General features: G+C 39.9%; 1 protein-coding gene and 1 non-coding gene across 2 annotated transcripts; one reads left to right on the forward strand and one right to left on the reverse strand.

The window, feature by feature from the left end:
- The first annotated feature begins 5,027 nt into the window (after positions 1-5,027).
- On the forward strand, positions 5,028-19,065 carry GJA1 (gap junction protein alpha 1). The gene is made up of 2 exons (XM_032157955.2): positions 5,028-5,214; positions 16,178-19,065. The coding sequence occupies exon 2, from the start codon at positions 16,194-16,196 to the stop codon at positions 17,340-17,342; it is 1,149 nt and encodes a 382-aa protein (XP_032013846.1). The 5' UTR covers positions 5,028-5,214; positions 16,178-16,193; the 3' UTR covers positions 17,343-19,065.
- A 4,230-nt stretch (positions 19,066-23,295) lies between these two features.
- Positions 23,296-23,436, reverse strand: LOC116477039 (U4 spliceosomal RNA). The gene has a single exon (XR_004250328.1). It is a non-coding gene; the product is annotated as a U4 spliceosomal RNA (small nuclear RNA).
- Positions 23,437-23,818: the final 382 nt, after the last annotated feature.

Raw genomic sequence — 23,818 nt, forward strand, 5'->3', positions numbered from 1 at the left:
TCTTCACTGCTCTGAAAGAAATGTAATTGACCAACAGTCACATAAAGAACACATTTTCTGGCTAGTTTTACCTATTTGGGTAGAGCATTTCTAAACTTGCAAACTTCTGTCTTCCAAATTAACTTTTACTTCTTTCTTGCTGTCTGGTAAACAGTTGTTAAAATGGAAATTTGCTGCATAGAAAGGATTATTCTGATGCTAAGGAAAGGAAATCTGTAAGATAATGCCATCTTATCTCATTACAAAATCAACCTAGACCCGCCTAGTCTCAGATAGTCTTTCTATTCTTCTACAAATGCATTGAATTGCCCCAGAGGGATTGCAAATTTTCTGATTCTTCTTCACTTACTTTCATCTCAGCCAGCTGATAACCTTACCTACTTTGAGAAAATACCTTCAAACCCTAGTTTAATGTGGCCCATACTGTCTGAAAACATTTTCTTTATGTTGCATTCATTCTCTTTTTAAAGGAGTAGCTGTCCTTTCAAAGTTAACTACTCCTCCAGTGCACAAGTAATATTTTCCCACAAATGAGCCCACTTGTAGCTCTTTTAAATACGCTTCCCTTTCCCAGATGTTACCTTGACTCTTTTTTCATTCTTTTCGTCTGCATTCAATGAGGAAATCCACCAAGGCTGTGTGTGCGCTTTTTGGTACACTGCCTATATCCCATCTCTTAGTAATTTCATCTGTACCTGTGGCTTCTAATTACAAATCTTTTTTTTTTTCTTTTTTTTTCAGATCCTCCCATCTCAGCCTCCTGAGTAGTTGGGACTACAGAGGCATGCCACCACGCCTAAATAACCTTATTTGTTGTAGATACAGGGTCTCCCTATGTTGCCCAGGGTGGTCTTGAACTCTTGGGTTCAAGTTGTCATCCCACCTCAGCCTCCCAAGTGCTGGGATTACAGAGTTGAACCACTGTGCCTGCCCAATCACAAATCTTATGACAATTTTTTTTTTTTTTTTTATACTGAGTCTCATTCTGTTGCCCAGTTGTAGTGCATTGGTGTGATCTTGGCTCACTGCAACCTCCACCTTTCAGGTTCAAGCAATTCTCGTGCCTCAGCCTCCCAGGAGGCTGGGACTACAGGTGTGTGCCACCACGCCCAGCTAATTTTTGTATTTTTAGTAGAGACAGGGTTTCACCATGTTGCCCAGGCTGGTCTCGAACGCCTGACCTCAGGTGATCTGCCCACCTTGGGCACCCAAAGTGCTGGGATTACAAGCATGAGCCACTGTGCCCTGCCATAACAATTTTAAAGTGAACTCCACAGCTCCTGTTTTAAATTGTCAGTCATCTGTCTTTATCGAGATATTTCAGTTCTTCATACCAAAAATATTTCAAACAAATCTTTGTACCTCTTTCAGTAGGTCAGTCCCTCCCCGAGCTTCCTTTTTTTGTGTTAGTAATATTTTCCCAATCAAAACTCCAAAACTCGGTTTCCAAAGCCTCCTCTCCCTTGTCTTCCCATTCATCCGTCATCAAGTTCTGGTAATTCTACCTTCCTTTCCTTTCTTTCTGCTAGTATTGCCTTTCAAGTTCCTATAGTTTACTGCTCTCCCATTACAATACTCTTCTTACAAGTCTAATCTGGAGCCACCAATTATTTTTTAATGTTTATGCTACTCAGTGAGGTGAAAGTAATCCATCAGAGTTTATGTGGGATAGGCATTTAAAGGCCTTAAAAATCACTCCATTCATTTCTTAAAATTTCAGAAATTCCTATTTTGAAACAAAGGTAAAAATCCAGAAAAGGAGTTGGTTCTCAAATTAAGAAATACATCTCACAATTATGAAAAATAACTTACCCTCCATTATGCCAACAATGTGCATTTTTCAAAATATATAGCTACATGGATAAAACAGAATCAAAGGCCTGGCAGGTGGACTGGCCTAAAGAAGCCCTGTAGAAGACAGAAACTGTAAATAACTGTTTGTAGTTCTCCAAAGAGCAGTGTTGCCTGACCAGCTAATCAGGCTGCATCCATTTCTTCTACATAGACAAAGTCTGGCAATCAGAGAAGACACAGTTCTAGGAAGTCAGTGTTTATATTAAAGAAATGGCATTGACATTTCTGAGAACATGAGAAAAACACATTTTAAAAAAAACTATTCCACAATTTTTGCAAAACATTCCAATGGAGACAAGCTTCTAAGGTCAGATAAGTGAGATACTTTTGAACAATTTTATTATTAATAAAAATATAACTCACCAACACTGCTAGAGTATGAGTTATAATAGAAGTTGCTACCTGTCATTTAGAGACCCCGCTAGTTGTCCATGAGCGAAAACTGTGGGGCCTTTTGCAAAACCTAGTTTCCCCTGCACATTATTACTCAAAGCATTGCATTTCAGTGCCATTATCCCAAAAGAAGAGAAGGTTCCTCAGAATGTCTTATCAATGATATTTTCATGAAATCATGTTGAGATCTTGTATCAATGATCATGGAAAAATGATTTTAGAAAGAAAAGACATAGTACGTTCATGTATTAAGAGAAGTAATTAATTACTGGCTCATGCTGAGTAATCCCTTTGGCTCAGAAAATAGTTCAAGTGATATCCATGAATAATTTAACTTGTTATAAGGAAGTTCTTTAGCTCTATTTCCAATTGGTCACATAGGTAATAGATTAAAAAGAAAAGAATACTTTAAAAAATACTTAAACATCAATATTCATCTATAGACCTAACACAGCATAACAGAAATAAACACATTTTTTTTTGCTTTAAAAACCCTATTATAAAACAGTGACAACTTTTCTTTCATGTAACTTATTCTGAATTAGCATTATGGTAATGTTTTTTATAATTGTACCTGATAAATAATTTTACTAAAATAAATTGCTATGTAAATTAAATGAAGCATGCTTTTTTATAAAGAAGAAATGTATTTTCTTACGATAAAAAGAATAAATCATTTTCGTGAATGTGTTCTAAGTCCAATGAAATAATTTTTAGTTAAGACAAAACAATAGATTTATTTATTTATTTATTTATTTATTTATTTATTTATTTATTTATTTTTTTTTTTTTTTTTGAGACGGAGTCTTTCTCTGTCCCCCAGGCTGGAGTGCACTGGTGCAATCTCGGCTCACTGCAAGCTCCGCCTCCCGGGTACACGCCATTCTCCTGCCTCAGCCTCCCGAGTAGCTGGGATTACAGGCGCCCGCCACCACGCCCGGCTAATTTTTTGTATTTTTAGTAGAGACGGGGTTTCACCGTGTTAGCCAGGATGGTCTCGATCTCCTGACCTCGTGATCCGCCCGCCTCGGCCTCCCGAAGTGCTGGGATTACAGGCTTGAGCCACCGCGCCCGGCCTAACAATAGATTTATTTAAAGAACAATATAAATACAAGACCAAAACAACATTTATAGGTTGCTGAACCTGAAGACTCGAAAGTCAGGTTACAATTTCTACTTCTAGAAGATTGTTTTTACCCTTTCTTAATTTAAAGAAAAATGTACTGTTGGAAATAGGATAGCCAACAAGTAAAAGCAAAATTGTTCCTTAAAATTGCAACATTTGGGCTGGGCGCGGTGGCTCACGCCTGTAATCCCAGCACTTTGGGAGGCCGAGGCCTGTAATCCCAGCTACCCCGGAGGCTGAGGCAGGAGAATCGCTTGAAGCCAGAAGGCAGAGGTTGCAGTGAGAAGAGATTGCGCCATTGTACTCTAGCTTGGGCAACAAGAGCGAAACTCTGTCTCAGAAAAAAATTAATAAATAAAAAAATAAAAACAACCTGCAACATTTCAAAAGATGTTGTATTAGTCATTTCAGTAAAAGTTTAATTAGGGAATGGTGTCTACCAGAATATATTTGGCATCCTTCTTTTTTCTGGTATTTGCATGAGTGAGAAAAGTGTTAGGAATAGGAAGGCCAGATGAGTTTGCTTTGCCTCCAGAGAATACTGGCCAAGAAATTTCCTGTCCAACCTCAGGAGCATCACTGAAGCCTGTTTATCAGGAATTGTCCTACCAGCCCTCAAAGGAGCTGCCTGCTCTAAGAATGAGGCCACATGATTCAGGCCATTATAAACCCTAATGCAGAGCTCTGAAGAGGGAGAGCTTTGGAAGGGGATAGGGAAGTACATAAAGATGATATGCTCAGCTCTACTGTCATTGGGCAGAAAACTCTCTAGTGGGCTTGAGAGGGGGAACTGATTTTAAGGAGGGCTGAATAGTTTGGGAACCTACTTAATGCAACCACAGTCTGTATTTTTAAAATCCTCACTTTTCACTACAGATTTGGGTTTTAGTGTCCTGGCATAAATTGGGCTGAAATATAAATTCTTAGTTTTCTGGAGATACGGTAGAGGTCAGATATCAAGATTTCATAGGCAAACAAAACATGCTATATATGTAAAAATATATATATACACATACAGCCTTTTGCTAAACTGAAAGAAAGTAAAAGTTCAAAGCAGTCAAGGGGTTGAAAGATGGGTTGGGTATGGACTTTTCTTCATATATATCAATTTTCGAAGTGTCTCTCTCCCATCTCCACCATTCCCTTTGTTAATTGTCCTTACTTATATTTAAAGGAAGGGAATTAGATCATCAAACAGGTCACTCAACCTACCTGTAACTTTACACACCTTGGTCAATGTGAAACAAACTTGAACTGGTTATATGCTTCCCCACCATTTTTATTTATTGTAAGCTACTTTAAAAATTTTAGACAATGTTATAATAAAAATATACACTTTTTCCCCCATTATCCCTGGTCTTCTGGTGAAGCAAGCACTATAATCAATGATTCTTATGTGTGAGGAGCATCTCCAAGTAGAGGCATTCATGTCCCTAATGCTATTTTATTTTTCCTCATCAGCCAATTTAAACTACAACTTTATTCTGATCCCGCTCCTGCTCTTTGCCTCTTCTCCCCCCAGCCCTTCCACATTCACCAGCCTCCTCCCCACCTCCTCCCAGCCTTTCCCTTTGCCCTCCCCTTTCTTCTAGCCCCTCCTCCCAGTTGAGTCAGTGGCTTGAAACTTTTAAAAGCTCTGTGCTCCAAGTTACAAAAAAGCTTTTACGAGGTATCAGCACTTTTCTTTCATTAGGGGGAAGGCGTGAGGAAAGTACCAAACAGCAGCGGAGTTTTAAACTTTAAATAGACAGGTCTGAGTGCCTGAACTTGCCTTTTCATTTTACTTCATCCTCCAAGGAGTTCAATCACTTGGCGTGACTTCACTTCTTTTAAGCAAAAGAGTAAGTTTTTCAAAAATGAGAACACGTTACCTATTAGTTCTTTTTCTACAAGTAAAACTTTTCTAAAGTTTTAAAATGTGTTAAATGTAATTTTGAATTATGATACTGTAAATGGATTGATGGATTTGAAAGTGTTTCTATAGTTTTAAAGTTAAAATTTATTGTACCAAATATATATTTTGACTGTTAAAAAAGTTTCTATTAACATTGCAACAGGTAAAAAGGTTCAAACCATTCCGATTAGAGTAAAGGATTAGTTTACTGGATGTTTGGTTTTTCATTTTAGAGTATCATTTTATTTATTTATTTATTTTTGTAATCAGTAATAGTCTAGGTGCTATCATTTGTTGGGTGGGGGGGGCGGTTAGGCGCCTGGGTTGGGGGATTTGACTGGCTACATCGCAAAAATCAAAGTGCAAATTTGCTTAGCGTGCTTCCTATAGTATTCTACACTTCATAGAATAAAGTGCTTTTTTCATATGGAAATCTTGATTGATGTTCTATAGCTTTGCAAAGCCAACTTCTTTTGTGACAAAGTGCTTTGTTAAAACATCGTGGTTACTTGACTTCCACGTGGTTCCTTCCTAGAATTTTCCCCATTAAACAAAAAGGCATAAAATTCAAGAGTATTAATATTATGCTTTAAAAATCAACAGTAAATTGTTACTTTGTGTTAGCAACCGCTATGGAAAGATTTGAGACCCTCAGGAAAGACAGCTTTTACTCGACCACGTTGGCAGTTTAGAAGATGAAATCTCTTGAATGGGTGGTGGTTAGTTACAGAGCATTAGAGATCAGACGTTTAAAAAACAGTGTATGCTAGGGTGCTTTTCCCAAAACCGTCTCCTAAAACGGGAGCTCCTAGAAAGAGCAGGAAAAAAAACTTTCTTAAACAGCGCTTTGCGAGCTCTCCCCGCCAACACCCGCCGCCCCGCACCTTCCCTCTGCTCGAACCTGTAACAGAATTCAGAACTCTGGGGCAGTTCTTTGGAGTTGGAGCTCCTAGGGCAAAGATAACGCTAATGCGTTGCTTAAAAGGGTTCAATTTTTAAAATACTTTTACTGGTAACACCCATTTTGTTCATCAGAACTGCAGCCATGCATTTTTGTGCCCGGTAAAGATTTTCTGTTCTGTGTAAATCTACAGACTAAAATAATTAGTTTAGATTCTTGACGTGACCCTGCAGTGGAAGTATTTGCACCAGTGAATGCTGAAAAGCAAATAAAAATGAAAGCTTTGCGGAGGCCGTGGGCCGGACGGGCGCGGGGCGCCTCCTGCCATCTTAGCGTCTGCCGGGCTCCTTCCCGCGCCTTAGCTGCCCGAACCAGCGCGGTTTTGGGACATTTGCCCCAAATCCTTACAGGTCAAATCGAGCTCAGGTCCGAGTTAGTCACTGCAAAGGAACCTGGGGTGCGGGGTGGGAGGGATAGGAGGAGAGATGGGCTGGGTGCCAAATGGTAGAAGAACAAATGGTTGATTTAATTAAAGTTGTCAATCTAATTTCCCATCCCTCTCATACCAGCCTTTTTTTTTTTTTTCTCTTAAATTTGCTGAATCCCAATATCTCCGCGTTGGTGAGAAAACCTGAATGCCTTGGGAATTGTGCTTAAATTGCACTTGCAACTCCCCTGGAAGTTCCTGAAACTTCTCGAGAATGAGGCGGGGCGGCTCAAGGGGAAAGGGCAGGGAGGAGAGACCCTCGGGAAGCTGATGACGCGTCCGGGGCAAGTCAGCCTGTTTCGGAGAAGCGCGCCTCGCGGTCGGAGCAGCGCTGCGCCCACCCTGCCCCTTTAGTGACCCAGCCAGCCTTTGCTGGGGGTTTCTGATAACGCTCATCGATAAGCTCTCCTTGCTCCCAAAAGGCGTGCTTCTCTTTCTCTCCAGGTACAAAGTAGGGGTGGGAAGGGGAGAGCTACACAATGTTGTAAAAAGAAGCGTGGCTTTATTTGGAAGTCGGTTGAATTTCTTTTGCTTCCCCGACCCAGTTAGTAACGACAAGAAAGATACTGAATATCGCCCTCCGAAAGTCGGGCGCATTTGAACTCGGTGAAAAGTGTCCCTGTGAGGAAGCCTAATGTTTACTTTTGTGCAAGGATAACTGGAAATTAAAGCGTCTAGTAATGCAGAGATTTCATTAAGCGAGCGCGCCTCCCCCCGCCCCTCCCCCTCCCCGCACCAGGAATGAAATAAGCCAGTTAGACAGAAAACACTTTTGGGAGAAGACTAATTACTTCTGGGTAGGCCGAATTGACTGGAAATTATACCAAGCAGAGGCAGTACATTCCATTCCGTCCTGGCGATGTTGATTCTATATTATTAGAACATGTTCCCCCAGTGTGGGGGTGCTTTGTACTTCCCAAGTCAGGGTAGACTGGTTACCTGTCCTCTGCTGGGAAAATGCAGTGGTAGTGCTTTGCTCCTACTTTCTTGACTGTTTAAACATGTTCCACATTTTTCTAATGCCTTCTGAGGGTTCTCAACCCAGCCACTGAGTTCCTCACCCTTGGCGGCTGTGATACCAACAATGCTCTCACCCTCCTTGGGAAACATGGTTGCAAAGATGCTCCGCAGGAGGCAGATAAAAGGCTGTGCTTTCAGATACTGAAGGTTGCTTTGTTACTTAGATGTTTCCAATTCCTGCATAGAGAAGGAGGGAAAACACGGTGCATTCTTTCTTTTCTTTTCTCTACATCCAGGGGTGTAGCTTGGTTTGAGCCTTTATATATGATACCCGCAGGGAAGGAAATGATAGGACAGTCACCAGTGATTAATACCTTCCACTCCGCCTTTCCTGTTGTTCTGACTTATCGTCAGGATTCTCAGTTATTTGAAGAGATGTGTGGGAGCTTATCCGCACACACCAGTTCAGCTCTGGAGAGAAAAAGTAATTATCTAGTGTTTATTATTAGTGTAATATTCCGTATGGATAATGCAAGTTTTAAAAAATCCCCAGAGCATCTCTTCCATGGGAGATTAATATATATTTTTTTAAATTCTTAGCATAATTGCCTAAATTCTCCATCTAAAGTCACCTTTTAACTATGTATGTACAGATTGTCTTTTACCTGTTTTCAAATTGTGGTTAGCTCTTTTTTTTAAATATAGCAGTGGCTTATACAATTTCATAAATTTCACATTCCAATTTCCCTATGCTTTTAAAATAATATTTTAAGAAAAATATATGTTTATCGTCAGCTGGGCATGATGGCTCATGCCTGTAATCCTAGCCCTTGAGAGGCTGAGGTGGGAGGATCGCTTGAGGCCAGTTTAAAACCAGCCTGAGCAACATAGCAAGACCCCACCTCTATAAATTTTTTTTTAAAAAGAAAATGTATGTTTGAGAATCATTTCTTAGTTACTGTTTTGCTAAAGAAAAGATGAAAAATTTAAAAACAAATGAGCTATATCTAAAGGTCGTCTAAAGAGTAAGAACCAAACTTTACTGTGCTGTTACTAAGAGCTTCACATGCATGAGTTATTTATTAAATTCTCATTGAAAAAAATAGACTGTCTTAATCAATACACTTGTGAGGGCCCTAAGGGTGTCTTTATATGATTATAAAACAACAAGGCTATTCATTAAAAATAGTCAATTTGGAGGTGGAATTAAGAGTAGGGGCAGAGGAAACGCCAAGGACTGATAGAAATATATTAAGTTACATCACAATTGAAGAACATGGCTTTTAGCCTCAGCTTCTGACTTAGGGTTTTCTCTCTGGTAGCCCTAAACTGATCTTGAGAAACTTGTTTTGTGGGAGAATTGAGTAGTAGCTGTTGAACTAGGGAGAGGATTGTCTTTTATGGGATGCACCGTCCTCTCTTTGGATGGAGTTCCTCACACCTCAATCCCCATCTCATCTCATTAAGTGGATGCTAATGTAAGTTCAGTGATGAGGAGGGGTAAGAGCTGGCGAAGGAAGGCTTGTTGGCGTTTTTTTTGTTGTCCTCCCCTCTGCCCCCAAAATAAGCAGTTCACAACCTCAAATACCTACACAAATGTGCAATTCTTTATAAATAGATTATTACATACAGTAAGTTTGATACACTACAGTTAGGCCATCTAGGTATAAATAAGGTAAGGAAGTAAAGGTTGGATATTATCTGATGAACTGGGAATCTTTTCCATGGTACTTGATTCTAATCACTTTACTGCCTGCATAGACTCAGAATGTAAAGATGTTATGTTAACCAGGGTTAATATCAACTGCTGCTCTTCCCCTTCAGAGCCCTAGCCTTCCCCGATATTTATCATTCTGGAAATAAACACGATTTTAAACAGGCTATTTCTGCTTGTAATAGTGTCCTTGGCTACAATAAAATTGTGTGGTGCAATCGGAGTTAGAACATCGTAGAACTAGGGGACAACCACACAGTTGTGATTTTTCTTTTTTTTGTTTTGTTTTGTGTTTTAAATCCTAACCTGCAACAGCCTAACAGTGAACTGAATGTACAACCATGATACCTGATGCAGTTCTACAAGAATCCTAACCCTCATTAGAATCTAATTTAACAAATTCAGGAAGCTCTTTGTTAAAAAGCCTTTTTTCTTTTTTTTTTTTTTTAAGCCTGTCAAATTTAGCAGTGGGGGTTGTAAAGAGCCTTTTTTCTTAATTTAGCTCTATTGCCTGCTCAGGAATCATTTGAAGCATGTTGTTTCAACAAACAGTTCTCTGTTTCAGCAATTGTCACTTGAAAATTTAACAGTATGAGAATGAGATGATGACAATACTTTTTTACTGTGAAGTTTCCTTTTTAATTAATTTGAAACTTTAGAAATTTGAGATATAACTACAATTAAGAGAATCCCAAAGAGACAGAAAAAACAAAAACTGGTGAGGTTTTTTTTTTTTTGCACATATCTATTTTTTTTTGTGGAAGCCCCATTTAATTCATTTAACATGTAGATATACCCGAATTAATTAATTCTTTTCTTTTCTTTTTTTTTTTGAGACGGAGTTTCACTCTGTCACCCAGGCTGGAGTGCAGTGGTGGCATCTCTGCTCACTGCAGCCTCCGCCTCCCGGGTTCAAGCAATTCTCCTGCCTCAGCCTCCAGAGTAGCTGGGATTAAAGGCACCCGCCACCATGCCTGGCTACTTTTTTGTTGTTTTTTTTTTGTTGTTGTTGTTGTTTTCTTTGAGACGGAGTCTCGCTCTGTCGCCCAGGCTGGAGTGCAGTAGTGCGATCTGGGCTCACTGCAAGCTCCACCTCCCAGGTTCACGCCATTCTCCTGCCTCAGCCTCCCCAGTAGCTGGGACTGCAGGCGCCCGCCACCACCCCCGGCTAATTTTTTTGTATTTTTTTTTATTTTTAGTAGAGACGGGGTTTCACCGTGTTAGCCACAATGGTCTCGATCTCCTGACCTCGTGATCCGCCCGCCTCGGCCTTCTGAAGTGCTGGGACTACAGGCTTGAGCCACCGCTCCCGGCCTACTTTTTTGTACTTTTAGTAGAGATGGGATTTCACTGTGTTGGCCAGGCTGATCTCAAACTCTTGACCTCAGATGATCCTCCCACCTTGGCCTCCCAAAGTGCTGAGATTACAGGTTTGAGCCACATCTCTTACTCTTTTAAGCACTGGGGATACAGCAGTGAACAAAGCAAACTCCCTTGTATTGTTCACATTCCAGTTGAGGAAGGCAAATAATAAATCCTTCTCATGGAAGGAGGTACATAATAATCAGGCAAATATTTACTATATCAAGTAGAGAGAAAGTCTATTAAAATAATAATTTTTTAAAAACCAGGGCAAAGGGAATAGGAAATGACAGGACTGGGGAAAGGATGTTGCTATTTCATACTTGGTGGTCAGGAAAGTTGGCCGATGAGGTCAGACCTGCAACAAGTGAGGATGTGAGCTGCGTGGATGGAGCAGAGCTCATCAAACCAAGCTGATTGTTGGTTTGTTTTCTCAAGATTGACTGATTACTTGGAGTATAGGTTGGTGAGCAGGGTGACCAGGCTAATGACATGAAACCTACCAAACTGGTGATGGCTGAGATGAAGCTAAGGGTGGCTGTTGTAAGTGTGGAGGAATAGACAACTGAGTTCACTCAGTGACATTTACTGGAGGGGCAGAGGTTATTATAAAAGTGAAAGAAAACATTAGAAGGGTTTGCATTTGAGTTTTTGGGCATGAATATTTTTGGGTGTTAGTACATTAGACACACACATGATTTCCCTTTCCTCCCAAAAAATCCATTAAATGATTTTATCGGGAACTTCCATAGACATTTCCTTATGTAGGTTTAGACTCTGATTTTATTCTTTCAGATATTAAAGACCTTCACCTTCTCTTTTCTTTCAATCATAAAAAGATGCTGGATATCAAATTTTACTTTAGTTTTCAATAATCCTATTTACCTTTATTTATTTAAGTCTCTCCATTCTCATTACTTTTATCTCTTCTTGAGAAAAATATTTAAAGTTGATACTAAAATACTTAATTCTAATAACTATTAGTATATTAATGGCATGGAAAGACTTGACTGCAACTTCGGCACCGTGATTTGTTTCTAGCAAAAGACATAGTTAAATGTAATTTAAAATCAAAGCTTTATTTTTAAGAGATTTCATTTGAATTAAAGCGTTTAAGTTCTTCTGCTCTCAGGGAGCTGCAGATGGAGATATAAGGAGTCACAAGCGGCTGTGGAGCCAAGGCTGTCCTCAATGCTGGGTGCCCAGAGATCTGCTGCGCCTCGTACTCAGCCCCTTGGAATTTTTAGACTGTTCCTTCTGCTTTCCTGACATTTCTCCCACTCCTAAATATTTTGAACAAGAAAGGGCCAGAAATGTCAAGAATAGTAACAAAAACCAAAAAAACCTTACTTCCTAGGCCCCACCTCCAGAAATTCAGATTCATTCAGACTGGTGAAGACCAGGAATGTATGTTTTTAACAAATGCTGCCAAGTGACTGTGATGCAGTTCAGGAAAGGGGCCAGAGGGGCCTCAGGCTGGTCACACTTAGTGTCTGTAGCTTTGGGCATCCATCCAGTCTAGGGGGCCATGAAGAGCAATGGAAATGTAATCTAACATGATGCATAGACGGCAAAAAGTGTGGTCCAGCTGCTAAGACTCTGCTCTTAACAAGAACTTTGCACAACTCCTCTTAGACAGACCTTGGTCTACATATAAAGCACCAGCTCAGTATCCTAGAGGTGAAGGCATGAATATATGTGATATGTCCAGCTGCGTTGGTCTTCTCATGTATTAAATAAGAAATATACCTGTCTCCCCATGGTGAATAAAAGTGCAGTTTATAGTCTGTAGATCAATGCTAGGGATTCTGTAAACATATAATTATGCCGTTTTATTATAAGAGGATATTAACTTACCATACAAGACTTGGAAAAATGAAGATATTAAACCAGTTTGGGAAGGTACAGCAGGGAGGAACAACCAGTTGCCAAAATTTGATTCATGGCGATGTGAGCAACTACCAAAAAAAAGGGAACAATTTTTGTTACCTCTTTTTGGGCGGCTGTCACATTAAACATTATTTGATGGTATCTATGATAGTGGTGATTGACAGGTAGCTATGTGTTACAGGATACTAGGTGTCCAATTCGATAATTCATATCTTATTAAGATGAAAGAGTATAACTCATTAATGCAAATAACAACTGCATGGGTGCTTAAAGAAGAGACAACTTTGCAATTAAGTTGCTAGAGTATTAAAAAAGAACTACTAAAGGGCTGCCTGATGACTTACTTAGTTCACATACTATGGAACTGTGGAGTATTTTTGTAGAATCTCAAAATTATATGAAAGTCATGTATCATATGAAATGTTTTTTATAGAATGTAAATAAACTTAGTGATGAATTACTATAAGCATCTACACAATCATATTTTACTTTGAGTAATGATGAAATCCTAGCTAAAATAACTTCTGTTGTGCCTGGTCATATTTCTAGATATGATAGGTTTGTCTTCAGCTCTATCATTGCATGAATGTGATGAGTTTATGCAAACAGTTTATCTTTTTATACTTGATTGTTTTTGTTATTTTTCCGCTAGCAATTGAAATATCTGAGCAAAAGCAGATGACACTGGCAAAATATTGTAATTTTTTACAAACAGAATTAGGGCCAATTTTACACATCATCACATAGAAACTGTCTATTGATATAGCTCCAAAAATTGTTTGTCTGACCCTCATGGACTGTACTTCATTTCCAGTCTAGTATTTTCTGCTAAATTATAGGTTTTTTTTTTCTTTCACATTCTCTCACCATCAAACTGTCCATCACGGCTAAATTACTCCCTCACTTCAAGCCTTTCCTTGGCGATTCAACTGTCTTTGTCAGCCTTTCAAGCCTTTGTTCTTACTTGACTGCTGTTTTAAATTGATGCTGTTTTCATACATCAATTTCACTTTCTAACTTGTCACTTCAGAATCTAAAATGACCCTTCCTAAGTAAAAGGGAAGCTCCCTTTTTTATGACCACTGGGGAGCGTTATTTCTGTGGCCTTCACACCCACCTCCCACTCTTACTCAGCATTCTTTGGCACCAGTCCCTGGGCTGTCATCAAAGGTACCCATGATGCCATGGTACCATCTAGCTGGTACATAGTTTAGCTTTATGGCTCAGCCATCTCTTCTTTGTTCGGTCCAGGAAATCCCAGGTCAGGTGCTCATTTCATTTTTTCTTGTTCTCTATGACCAGGAGACGCAGTCATTAGACAGAAATGTAATGTTGCTTGCTGGGGAAGAAGACTCCCCTGGATTTCATTTACTTCCTACAAGGAGATACAGCTCATAGTTCAACATCAGATGAGAAACTCCTTTATATTCAGATAGTGAACATATTTCTAAGAAGCCTAAATAATCCTACCTTCAGATACTCTATTCAGAATTCATTACTAAGCTCCTGCAAAGTCTTAGCTTTGTTTGTTTTTAATTATTAAACAATCTTTGACTAATTTGTCCTTTTCTAAACCCTCCAATTAATACTATCTGCTGAAAATTAGCCTATATTCCCTATGCCTGCCACATCATGTTACTCACTTCTTCCCAGCTTTCACCCTGGATAAGGTTGTATATATCAAAGCATGGAAGCATTTCTAGCTTTAGCACAGCCTTACTATACTTTTAAAACCACTGTGAGGCATTGAAAAGACTTGCCTGGGGATTGTGAATGTTCTGGCTCTATCTATAGCTAAATATTTCCTATACCCTGAGAACCTCTGAGAACATCAATTTTTATCAGCTAAATGGATAATCGGCAATTAGAAACATAAATTGAACTAGACAACTTTGGGGATTCTTGTTGGTTGGTTTCTACTGACTTACATCTTTTTATTGAGACGGAGTCTCTTTTGTCACCCAGGCTGGAGTGCAGTGGCGTGATCTCTGCAAGCTCCACCTCCCGGGTTCAAGCGATTCTCCTGCCTTAGCCTCCCCAGTAGCTGGGACTACAGGCTCCCGCCACCACGCCTGGCTAATTTCTTGTATTTTTTGTAGAGACGGGGTTTCATCATGTTAGCCAGGATGGTCTGAATCTCCTGACCTCATGATCCGCCCGCCTCCCAAAGTGCTTATAGGCGTGAGTGGATTATAGGTGTGAGCCACCATGCCTGGCCAGATCTTTTTACTCAGTAATGGAGAAGGCATAGACTTTAGATAGCTAGATATTGATAAGAAGTTAAATGGGATGTACAGCCTGAGGATCCAAAGCCCAGTAAGGGAACTTTAAAGTATACAACAATGAAAAGATGAAAACCAATCTTTTCTGGCTGGAGAAAACACCCTGAAGTAGGTTTTGTTTGTTTGTTTTTTAATAAGGCTGTAAGTAGTATTGAGACAAAATGAACTTTTTACTTGAAGTGTGATGTGTATTTAGTCTTTGTTTTTGAAAGTAGGTTACTACATATAATGACACATTGTAGCAAGAGTATATTTCCATATAGCCTACTTTTTCTCTGGACAGAAGGCTGACTTCTGAGCTACATAAGTCACTGCTTAAGAAAAAAATAGTCACCATTGCTTGGGAGGCTAAGGCAGGAGGATTGCTTGAGCCCAGGAGCCTGGGCAACATAGTGAAATCCTGTCTCTAAAAAAAGAAACAGAAAAGTGTTAATGACAATAATATAGCATATGCACAAATTACACTTGATATACCATTGAAAAATCTTCCAGAGGCCGGGCGTGGTGGCTCACACCTGTAATCCCAGCACTTTGGGAGGCTGAGGTAGGTGGATCACCTGAGGTCAGGAGTTCGAGACCAGCCTGACCAACATGGAGAAAACCCATCTCTACCAAAAATACAAAATTAGCCAGGCATGATGGCACATGCCTGTAATCCCAGCTACTCGGGAGGCTGAGGCAGGAGAATCGCTGGAACCTAAGAGGCGGAAGTTGCGGTGAGCTGAGATCGTGCCATTGCACTCCAGCCTGGGCAACAAGAGCGAAACTCCATCTTAAAAAAAAAAAAATCTTTCAGAGTGAAATTAGTAATAAAATGATATATAATAGCATTAAAGTTTTGGAAAGAAGGTTATGGATGTGTGTTCATAGGTGTTCTTACCTGGATTCTTGATACCTGTGCTTTGAATAACACACATCAGGATTTTGCTTAGCAAACACAGACCTACCAGGCAAAAACTGTCCTCGTTTATCAGACAAATAAACGGAGCAGAGGCTTAGCACAGGTGGCTTCTCAAGTAACATGGCAAGGCAGTGGTTGAGCAAGCAATACACCTTCCCAGGTTAAAGATTGCAACTCATCATCTGTGCTTCTAAGACTTACTTTATCTCAACAAACAAAACAAAACACTTGTTAGATCTTTTCTTCTTTGGCGAAAATGGGACAGGAAGAGTTTGCACTTGGTTTTTTGTGAAAGAATGTTAGAAATATATGAAACCGTTGGTAGTATTTTGACTATGAGCTGAAAGGTTACTAAATGTTAAACTAGTAATTTGCAATCTCTGATCCTTGAATTGTCTCTTTGTTTCTTTCAGGTGGTGCCCAGGAAACATGGGTGACTGGAGTGCCTTAGGCAAACTCCTTGACAAGGTTCAAGCCTACTCAACTGCTGGAGGGAAGGTGTGGCTGTCAGTACTTTTCATTTTCCGAATCCTGCTGCTGGGGACAGCGGTTGAGTCAGCCTGGGGAGATGAGCAGTCTGCCTTTCGTTGTAACACTCAGCAACCTGGTTGTGAAAACGTCTGCTATGACAAGTCTTTCCCAATCTCTCATGTGCGCTTCTGGGTCCTGCAGATCATATTTGTGTCTGTACCCACACTCTTGTACCTGGCTCATGTGTTCTATGTGATGCGAAAGGAAGAGAAACTGAACAAGAAAGAGGAGGAACTCAAGGTCGCTCAAACTGATGGTGCCAATGTGGACATGCACTTGAAGCAGATTGAGATAAAGAAGTTCAAGTATGGTATTGAAGAGCATGGTAAGGTGAAAATGCGAGGGGGGTTGCTGCGAACCTACATCATCAGTATCCTCTTCAAGTCTATCTTTGAAGTGGCCTTCTTGCTGATCCAGTGGTACATCTATGGATTCAGCTTGAGTGCTGTTTACACTTGCAAAAGAGATCCCTGCCCACATCAGGTGGACTGTTTCCTCTCTCGCCCCACGGAGAAAACCATCTTCATCATCTTCATGCTGGTGGTGTCCTTGGTGTCCCTGGCCTTGAATATCATTGAACTCTTCTATGTTTTCTTTAAGGGCGTTAAGGATCGGGTTAAGGGAAAGAGCGACCCTTACCATGCGCCCAGTGGCCCGCTGAGTCCCGCCAAAGACTGTGGGTCTCAAAAATATGCTTATTTCAATGGCTGCTCCTCACCAACCGCTCCCCTCTCGCCTATGTCTCCTCCTGGGTACAAGCTGGTTACTGGCGACAGAAACAATTCTTCTTGCCGCAATTACAACAAGCAAGCAAGTGAGCAAAACTGGGCTAATTACAGCGCAGAACAAAATCGAATGGGGCAGGCAGGAAGCACCATCTCTAACTCCCATGCACAGCCTTTTGATTTCCCTGATGATAACCAGAATTCTAAAAAACTAGCTGCTGGACATGAACTACAGCCACTAGCCATTGTGGACCAGCGACCTTCAAGTAGAGCCAGCAGTCGTGCCAGCAGCAGACCTCGGCCTGATGACCTGGAGATCTAGATACAGGCTTGAAAGCATCAAGATTCCACTCAATTGTGGAGAAGAAAAAAGGTGCTGTAGAAAGTGCACCAGGTGTTAATTTTGATCCGGTGGAGGTGGTACTCAACAGCCTTATTCATGAGGCTTAGAAAACACAAAGACATTAGAATACCTAGGTTCACTGGGGGTGTATGGGGTAGATGGGTGGAGAGGGAGGGGATAAGAGAGGTGCATGTTGGTATTTAAAGTAGTGGATTCAAAGAACTTAGATTATAAATAAGAGTTCCATTAGGTGATACATAGATAAGGGCTTTTTCTCCCCGCAAACACCCCTAAGAATGGTTCTGTGTATGTGAATGAGTGGGTGGTAATTGTGGCTAAATATTTTTGTTTTACCAAGAAACTGAAATAATTCTGGCCAGGAATAAATACTTCCTGAACATCTTAGGTCTTCTCAACATGAAAAAGACAGAGGATTGTCCTTAAGTCCCTGCTAAAACATTCCATTGTTAAAATTTGCACTTTGAAGGTAAGCTTTCTAGGCCTGACCCTCCAGGTGTCAATGGACTTGTGCTACTATATTTTTTTATTCTTGGTATCAGTTTAGAATTCAGACAAGGCCCACAGAATAAGATTTTCCATGCATTTGCAAATACGTATATTCTTTTTCCATCCACTTGCACCATATCATTACCATCACTTTTTCATCATTCCTCAGCTACCACTCACATTCATTTAATGGTTTCTGTAACATTTTTAAGACAGTTGGGATGTCACTTAACTTTTTTTTTTTTGAGCTAGAGTCAGGGAATCAAGCCATGCTTAATATTTAACAATCACTTGTATGTGTGTGGAAGAGTTTGTTTTGTTTGTCATGTATTGGTACAAGCAGATACAGTATAAACTCACAAACACGGATTTGAAAATAATGCACATACGGTGTTCAAATTTGAACCTTTCTCATGGATTTTTGTGGTGTGGGCCAATATGGTGTTTACATTATATAATTCCTGCTGTGGCAAGTAAAGCACACTTTTTTTTTCTCCTAAAATGTTTTTCCCCGTGTATCCTATTATGGATACTGGTTTTGTTAATTATGATTCTTTATTTTCTCTCCTTTTTTTAGGATATAGCAGTAATGCTATTACTGAAATGAATTTCCTTTTTCTGAAATGTAATCATTGATGCTTGAATGATAGAATTTTAGTACTGTAAACAGGCTTTAGTCATTAATGTGAGAGACTTAGAAAAAATGCTTAGAGTGGACTATTAAATGTGCCTAAATGAATTTTGCAGTAACTGGTATTCTTGGGTTTGCCTACTTAATACACAGTAATTCAAGAACTTGTATTATGAGTTTAACAGTCTTTTGGAGTGACCAGCAACTTTGATGTTTGCACTAAGATTTTATTTGGAATGCAAGAGAGGTTGAAAGAGGATTCAGTAGTACACATATAACTAATTTATTTGAACTATATGCTGAAGACATCTACCAGTTTCTCCAAATGCCTTTTTTAAAACTCATCACAGAAGATTGGTGAAAATGCTGAGTATGACACTTTTCTTCTTGCATGTCAGCTACATAAACAGTTTTGTACAATGAAAATTACTAATTTGTTTGACATTCCATGTTAAACTACGGTCATGTTCAGCTTCATTGCATGTAATGTAGACCTAGTCCATCAGATCATGTGTTCTGGAGAGTGTTCTTTATTCAATAAAGTTTTAATTTAGTATAAACATAGCCTCTATATTCCGTGTGATTTGTTTCCCCTGCCGAGATGGAGTCTTGCTCTGTCACCCAGGCTGGAGTGCAGTGGCGCGATCTTGTCTCACTGCAACCCCTGCCTCCCGGGTTCAAGCAATTCTCCTGCCTCACCCTCCCGAATAGCTGGGATTACAGACACCGCCACCGCACCTGGCTAATTTTTGTATTTTTAGTAGAGATGGGGTTTCACCATGTTGGCCAGGCTGGTCTGGAACTCTTGACCTCGTGATCCGCCCACCTCAGCCTCCCAAAGTGTTGGGATTACAGGGGTGAGCCACCACGCCTGGCCTATATTTAAAACTCATTGACGGCATCTATTTGAGATTATTTAAACATTTCTATTGGTTATCAGAACTTGAGCAAATAACAGTCACATTTTCAGGGACAATATTTATCATTAGCTCTGTTCAGTGCAACATTAATTGTAAACATTTTTGGATATTTATTGAACCAAAAGGAAGATAAAGTGTTGAATTTGAAATATATCTTTAATGGAATGTGTGGTAGAGTTTAAAATAAGGAAATATTGGGCCTGTAATCCCAGCACTTTGGGAGGCCCAGGTAGGGGGATCACCTGATGTTGGGAGTTCCAGACCAGCCTGACCAACATGGATAAACCCTGTCTCTACTAAAAATACAAAATTAGCTGGGCATAGTGGCATATGCCTGTAATCCCAGCTACTCAGGAGGCGGAGGTTGCAGTGAGCTGAGATCGCCCCATTGCACTCCAGCACGGGCAACAAGAGCGAAACTCCATCTAAAAGAAAAAAAAAAAGGAAATATTGAGTAATTTAGTAGATCAGACATGACACGAGTAAGCACAAAATCTTAATGATGATGAAATTTTAAAGCTGGAAATCCTCCTGGAGAAACAATAAGAATGGGGTCAGTTTGAGTATAGTTACATGAAGCAGCAAAACAATAAAATTCATCTTAATTTCAGTACACAATATTGTAAAAATACAGAAAACGAGATTTAAAAAATTCAAGATACCCAAGAAAAACAACCATTCAAAGGCAGTAGAACAATTCTGGGCAATTGATAATATTGTTGTAGTTCTAAATATAAAATATTGACACTTTTAAGTCACACTTCAAGGATGTTTTCTATTATAACTTATTAAAATTATTTACATTAACATCTGTTATCCACCACAAAGCAAACTGGTGAGTTACTGGAGCAGAAAATATCAGTAATTTAGAAGTAATCTATGCCGGGCGCAGTGGCTCAAGCCTGTAATCCCAGCACTTTGGGAGGCTGAGGCGGGCGCATCACAAGGTCAGGAGATCGAGACCATCCTGGCTAACACCGTGAAACCCCGTCTCTACTAAAAATACAAAAAAAATTAGCCAGGCGTGGTGGCGCATGCCTGTTGTCCCAGCTACTGGGGAGGCTGAGGCAGGAGAATAGCGTGAAACCAGGAGGCGGAGCTTGCAGTGAGCCGAGATCGTGCCACTGCACTCCAGCCTGGGCGACAGAGAGAGACTCTGTCTCAAAAAAAAAAGTTTTTTAGTTCAGTTCAGTTGCTCCTTTATTATGTATTTGTTTTTGGATGAAAAAAGGTTGTGTCATTTGTTTAAAGTCAGAGGATTATATAAAAGCCAGTTTCCCAGTCAGTTTGATATAATTGGTAGTATGAATACTTCTTCAAGTACTATTATTTGAGTGGTTGAGAATTATATGGAAGAGGCAAATGCTCTGCACTTGCCTCCCGCTATGTGTCTGTGCATGTTTGCATTTAATATGGGGAATAGACATGATTTGAGTATATGTGTGTATTTATATAGGGTAAGATGTGGATGGACAAATGATCAGACAATTAAGTGGTAGAGCAGAAGTATAAAATAAATTTCTGATGCATGTGTATGGAGGAGGGAAAGCAAGTTCATCTTTCAGAAATAGTCATATAGGTCATCCTAAACATTTCCCAACTTTAAGACTTTACCATTTAAAAATATTTTATGTACATCATATATATCTATATTATACATATCATATATGTACACAGCTTAAGGAACTACAATCTAAAATGGAGACTTAGGTCTCTCACCTCTTTCTATACCTCAACATACACACCAGAAAAGTCCTAATTCTCAGCGGAAATCACTGTTAAAAATTTTAGATATCAACTAGGTATCGGTCACTTTGTTAAGCAGTGGGGATTCATAGAATGACCACAGCTTTCGCTCCCATGAAGCTTATAATGTGAATTCTTCCAGTTTTATTTTTTATTTTTTTGAGACGGAGTTTCACTCTTGTTGCTAAGGCTGGAGTGCAATGGCGTGATCTTGTCTCACCGCAACCTCCACCTCCCAGGTTCAAGTGATTCTCCTGCCTCAGCCTCCTGAGTAGCTGGGATTATAGGTGCCCGCCACCACACCTGGCTAATTTTGTATTTTTAGTAGAGACAGAGTTTCTCCATGTTGGTCAGGCTGGTCTTGAACTCCCCACCACAGGTGACCCGCCCACCTCGGCCTCCCAAAATGCTAGGATTACAGGTGTGAGCCACCGCGCCCAACAAATTCTTCCAGTTTTAAAAAAATTGTCCATTTTTCATCTTATCTTAATTGGCTGCCTGCCTGGTTTTACCTACTAAAAAGTAAATTGAACTGTGTTTAAAAAGTATTAGAAAGGTATGCAGTTTTATTCTGCAAATATTGATTTGACACTCAGTTTTTGCATAAAATTTTAAGTTTAAAAAATTTGAGCCAGGTGTGTTGACTTATGCCTGTAATCCCAGCAACTTTGGGAGGCTGAGACAGATGGATAACTTGAGGTCCGGGGTTCGAGACCATCCTGGCCAACACAGTAAAACCCCATCTCTACTAAAAATACAAAAATTAGCCTGGCGTGGTGGCATGCACCTGTGATCCCACCTACTCGGGAGGCTGAGACACGAGAATCACTTAAACCCTAGAGGCAGATGTTGCAGTGAGCTGAGAACGCACCACTGCACTCCGGCCTGGGTGACAGAGTGAGACTCAGTCTCAAAAAAAAAAAAAGAAAGAAAAAAGAAACTTCCAGGCCAAGAGCTGGTTTTTTACCTTATTTTATGAAAATGGCTGAATCTCTCAATTTGCCTAGGGTGCCAGTTCCCTGCCCACACATGGCCTCTTCTAAAAATTCCAACCTTCAGATTCCAACCTGCCAAAACATCTGTGCTTTGTACTTGGAGGGAGAGCAAAATAATGAAGTTTGCGGACTTATTGAAGTCTTAAAGGGAGTTCTTTTTATAAACAGCACGCGAACAGTGTAGAAAAATGTTTATAATCTTTCCTGGCTCCAAGATTCTGTTTTTACCTTTTCTTGGTTGGGCAAACATAGCTTAGCCCTTGGCATGTCAGAATTGGCAGCGGGCAATTTTCAGAACTGAGGAGGAGACGTGGAAGAAACACCACAGAAACACTGCTTCAAGAAGACCAGAAAAAAGAAGCCTATTGTGTAGGGAAGAAACTGATTTCTTTTAACATTAAGGAGAGAAATTATGCATTAGTTTCCTGGTCTTCAAATGTGTTGAAATTTTAATTCGGATTATTTCTTCTGGTCTCCGGATGTTTCCTTGCAATGACTAAATGCTTATTTGGGCTATGACGTGTAGTGTAATTTTGATGCCCACACACTTCTCTGTTGAATATAAAAACAGTCTCACGAGGCACCCACTTTAGAAGGTAAACCCTATGCCCAAGTCTTATTGAATGCGATGTGTCATCTGTCCCTGTGCACATGGAACAAAATGGAGCCTGATCTGGCTTTCATGCTGGAGTCTTTTGTCAGTCAGTTACTCTTTACAAAGCCGTTCATCAGAATTAGTAAAGACAGTAAAATAGTTTCTAGTGGCTACATTAGCAGAAACTCTAAGTGTTATTTTATTTTATTTTTTATTTAGAGACTGGGTCTCACATTGTCACTCAGGCTGGAGTGCAATCACAGCTCACTGTAGCCTTGAACTCCTAGACTCAAGGGATCGTCCCGCGTCAGCCTCCTGAGTAGGTGGGATTACTGAGTAGGTGGCACCAATGCACTCCAGTGGTAATTTTTAATTTTCTTTTTTGTAGAGGCTGAGTCTTCCTTGGTTGTCCAGTCTGGTCTCCAACTCTGGTCTCCAGCGATCTCCCACCTTGACATTCCAATGTGCTGGGATTACAGGTGTGAGTGACCCTATCAGGCCAATTTTATTTTTATTTTTTATTTATTTTTTTGTTCAGCCTCTGCAGAGACTGTCAAAAATTGTCAATGCCAACTATATTTCTGGTCGTCATGGTGGAGTATTGGGAACAATTTTCAATTAGCAATAATCGCACCCTGGATAAACCTCATCGACTACGATCATGCCACTGTGCAAAGCTTGGGTATTTTATTTTAAAAGCAAATAAAGAGAAGTGTAAGATTGCTTTCTGCTTTGAAAAACTCAGAGTTATACATTTCAGATTTTCAGGAATATTTATTAATCCTAAATAAACACAGTTAACTAATTTAGAAACCCTTCCCTGCAAGAATTTAAACTTCAGGTCAAATTGTCAGAAAATGGCTGCAGCTGATGCTAACTCAAAGAACTCTAGTGGGTAAGCGTAAAATACTGAGATTTGTTAACATAGAACGTAAAGCTTTAACTCTCACCAGAGTCTCAGAATCTAAGTTGGTCATTGCCTTGGAAGACTGTGATGTAGTTGTGGCTCAATTTCAAGTTTCCCTCAATTTAGAGCAACTAGAATTAAATGGACTTCATAA

Source organism: Hylobates moloch, unplaced genomic scaffold, assembly GCF_009828535.3.
Source record: "Hylobates moloch isolate HMO894 unplaced genomic scaffold, HMol_V3 SCAFFOLD_2, whole genome shotgun sequence".
Classification (NCBI taxonomy): domain Eukaryota; kingdom Metazoa; phylum Chordata; class Mammalia; order Primates; family Hylobatidae; genus Hylobates; species Hylobates moloch.

Excerpts from the sequence above, each read along its gene's own strand:
- GJA1 (XM_032157955.2), top strand. The coding sequence starts at position 16,194 with ATGGGTGACTGGAGTGCCTTAGGCAAACTCCTTGACAAGGTTCAAGCC.